At 56.5% G+C, this 3,773-nt stretch overlaps 1 protein-coding gene across 1 annotated transcript; it reads left to right on the forward strand.

Annotated features, from left to right (window-relative positions):
* The first annotated feature begins 272 nt into the window (after positions 1–272).
* On the forward strand, positions 273–2,246 carry LOC125509654 (translation initiation factor IF-2-like). The gene is made up of 2 exons (XM_048674670.1): positions 273–1,476; positions 1,510–2,246. Exons 1-2 carry the CDS (start codon positions 689–691, stop codon positions 1,880–1,882), a joined length of 1,161 nt encoding a protein of 386 aa, XP_048530627.1. The 5' UTR covers positions 273–688; the 3' UTR covers positions 1,883–2,246.
* The last annotated feature ends 1,527 nt before the right edge of the window (positions 2,247–3,773 follow it).

Below are 3,773 nucleotides of genomic sequence, written 5' to 3' on the forward strand. Positions count from 1 at the left end.
CAGACCTTTAGCGTGCATGAACTTGTCTCCTGCACATCCATTTACAAGCACTCTTGAGCTGGCAGTGGTAAGAAGTGTTGCTATCCAAGATATCCAACGCTCTGAGAATCCTTTAGCTCTCAACACTTCGAACAAGAATGTCCATATCAGGGAGTCAAAGGCTTTAGTTATGTCTAACTTGAGCATTACTCCTTTCGCTTTCCTTCGATGCAATGAGCGTGCCATTTGCGTTTGAGTTACACAAGGTTTGGCTGAATGAGCACCCCGAATGTATTCTGCAAGTAATATCAGATGAAATCCCTAGCATGGGTTGAATAATAGAGTGAAACTGATTCAAAAAAAAAGTATTTTGACTCAAAAAAAAGAAGGCCTACTCGAAGTCTCGAACAGTCCATGCATTTAGTAATTTTTTGGTACGTGCACACTCCACGCGCCGTTGCAATCGATCGCACGCGCACCATCTTCCTCCACTCCGGCGCGGATGACAAAACTAAGCGTCCATGCACGCGCCCGCATGTCGCGCGCCACCGCTGTCAAATTAAGATCTCGACGCCAAAGATAGCCACCGCCTCCGCCTGCCTGTATAACCGCATCACCGTCTCGGCCTTCCTACGTCAAAAGTTCGCCGCGGTGGCGCTACCTACACACCTACCCTGCATGCCAACGAGCAAGAGCGCAGCAACGCGACATGGCCCGCGCTCCCGCCCCCGCCGGATGTATCCTCATCGTTGCCGCCGTGCTCGCGGTGGCGGCCTGCCCCGTACGCGCGGCGGCCCCGCCGGCTGCCTTTCCGGAGAAGTCTAAGGCCACGTCGTTGCCGGCCGCCGCGCTGGCGAAGGCGCACGGCGCGGCGGTCCGGGTGGTGAACACCCTCGAGGCTGGCGTGTCCGGGACCCTTGGGATGCTCAGGAGCACTCTGGGCGGACACGGCAAGGGTAAGGCCTCCGCTGTCGCCGGTGCCCCGGGGGGAGGCGCGCCCGCCATGGCCCCAGCTGCCGCAGGCGGCCGGCGGCATGGCCCGCCGACCATGGCCCCTGCCGCTAGCGCCCCTGAACACGGCGCGCATGCCAGGAGCCCTGCCGCTGGCGCCCCGGAGCATGGCTCGGCGGCCATGGGCCCTGCCGCCAGCTCCCCGGGGCATGGCTCAGCAGCCATGGGCCCTGCCTCCGGCGCTCCGAAGTCCGCCATGGGCCCTGCCTCCGGCGCTCTGAGGTCCGCCATGAGCCCTGCCTCCGGCGCTCCGAGGTCCGCCATGGGCCCTGCCTCCGGCGCTCCGAGGTCCGCCATGGGCCCTGCCTCCGGCGCTCCAAGGTCCGCCATGGGCCCTGCCTCCGGAGCTCCGAGGTCCGCCATGGGCCCTGCCTCCGGCGCTCCGAGGTCCGCCATGGGCCCTGCCTCCCGCGCTCCGAGGTCCGCCATGGGCCCTGCCTCCCGCGCTCCGAGGTCCGCCATGGGCCCTGCCTCCGGCGCTCCGAGGTCCGCCATGGGTCCTGCCTCCGGCGCTCCGAGGTCTGCCATGGGCATGGGCCCCGCCGCGGAATCTCCGGGGCACAAAGCTTTCACCATGGAAATAGGCGGCGTCTCCGGTCCAGCGGGCGCCCCCGACGCCAAGGGGTCCAGCGAAGAAGCCGCCTTCCCGCCCGACACGCCCATTGCCAGCGAGGCCCCCGTGGCCAAGGTCACCAGTTCGGCGGACGAAAGCTCGACGGCGACCGAAGACACCCCCGCCGCCGCCGAGGGGGAGGGGCCCGCGGCGGAGGCTCCTGGTCCCGACTCCGAGGCGGCCGACCACGCTGGCGGAGCGAGCGTCGTCAAGTCCAGCGGCCTCGGGCCCGTCGTTGCGTTCTTGACCGCCGTCGTGTGCGTCGTGGGTGCTCTCTAAGACGGCCGCACGACGAGGCGCCGCGCACCCTAGGCCGGCTCACGCTGGCGCTCGAACTCTGGAGGGCAATGCATGCATGCACTGGTGCACGACAACGTCGACAAGTGCCGTGCTAAACATGCATGAGGATGAACTTGGGGAAGACTGGAGGAGCACACAAAAAGAAAAGATGTGGTCACTTAACAATCGTACTTCGAGCTTGGATGTGTAGATCCATTAGCATTCTTGAATAGTTTTGATTAATTATGTTGTGTTATCGTTTCAAGTAAGAGGTGCAGGTCCTATGCAAATAGGTGTATGTGTATGTTTTTCCAGTGATCGGATAGAAAATGCAGAAGACGCTGAGAGCGTGAACTGTTTAAAACTTTCAGATTCAGTTGTTTCATGTGTCCAGATGAAAGCTTTGGGACGGAAGAGAAATACTTAGGATGTGGCTTAGATCTCAGTCGTCTCAAGTGACGCAACATATAAACAGAAGAAAAAATATGCACGGATCTTCACGTAAAATCTCACGAATATCGCGTCGACTAAGACTTCCTTAAGTCTCAGTCGTGAGATTTAGCAATTCCTAAATACTTATCTACCAAGCACGGAATATTAGCATGGATCTTGTTTTCCCCTTCTATCTGTTTGCTCCCGCACGGGAGAAAGGGAGGCGACTCATGTGCCACCGCTCTCTCTCGGCGAGTCGACAGGTCTCTCCACCCTCCGACGACTGGAGGGTGGGGGGACCTTCTTTTCTCATTCATGGCGTGTAGATAGGTTAGGGCTAGTTTTTCGATCGCATGTTGTTTCGGTTTGGACAGCTATGGCGGCACCGTTGAATAAAGGTGCTCCGGACTTCTTCCTTGCGGCTTGCTGCGCGGCAGTCGTCGACGAATCTGGAAGCAGGTTTCCTAAGTGAGAAAGGCGTGGCGGTGGCCGCCGCCTTGTGATTCGCTTTTTGCTATGGCTTCACTACCGGGCGATGTGCGCTCCAGTGTTGCTGTGGAGCCTTGGGGCTTTTAAAGGAGCATTGCGCCGGCGGTGCTGAGTCTGCGGATGTTCGTCGGTGGTCAGGTTCATGCCAAATTTTCCTCTCTCCAAATCGCCGGTGAGAGAGGCGATGCTTTCAAACCGGCGGTGCCCTGATCGGATGCTTCTTTGGCGTGCTAGTTTCTATGGACCAAAGTTGTCGACTTCCCAGCCGCAAAGATCCCATCCGTGGATAACAAGATCACACCAGCTCCGCGTGGGTGCGGCTGTGACACGTTTGCAGTACGCGTAGGTGGACGTCTCGGGTTGGCTCGTTAGGGATCCGGGTGTAGTTTTCAACCTTTGTGGGGTGTTGTCTATCACCACTTATCCTTATTAATAGATCTGGCGTGTTTTTCGCAAAAAAAACTATACATAGGGGTTTGGTACACCCAGTTTTGGTGATATATGATACTACGGTATACTCATACTCGAAGACAAGATAAAACTTGATTAAAGGGTGTGTCTAGGATTCAGTTGACTAAGACTTAACAAAGTCTTAGTCAAGTGACATCAGCATAGTTGTGGCGCTACGATCGACAAGGCTGGATGCTGCAAACGGGGATGAAAAATGTTGTGACTGTACTGCAGCAACGACAACATAGGCTGCAATCATTCTGACTAAAATGTTACAACCGTCAACTGAGGATGTTGGACCGGTGATATGATGGGCTACAATCGACGAGGGACGACATGCTACAAGACGGATGCTACAACCGATAGGAAGAAATCTTGCAAACGATGGGACAAAATGTTGCAAGGTCGAATGAGACTTGGTTAAATCTCAGTCGACTGAGTTTTAGCAAGTCCATTGATTAAAATTTGATGATGCACCCTTTTTCACTATTATTACATAATCAAATATTCAAATATTACT

This window comes from Triticum urartu, chromosome 5 (genome assembly GCF_003073215.2).
Source record: "Triticum urartu cultivar G1812 chromosome 5, Tu2.1, whole genome shotgun sequence".
NCBI classification, from domain to species: Eukaryota; Viridiplantae; Streptophyta; class Magnoliopsida; order Poales; family Poaceae; genus Triticum; species Triticum urartu.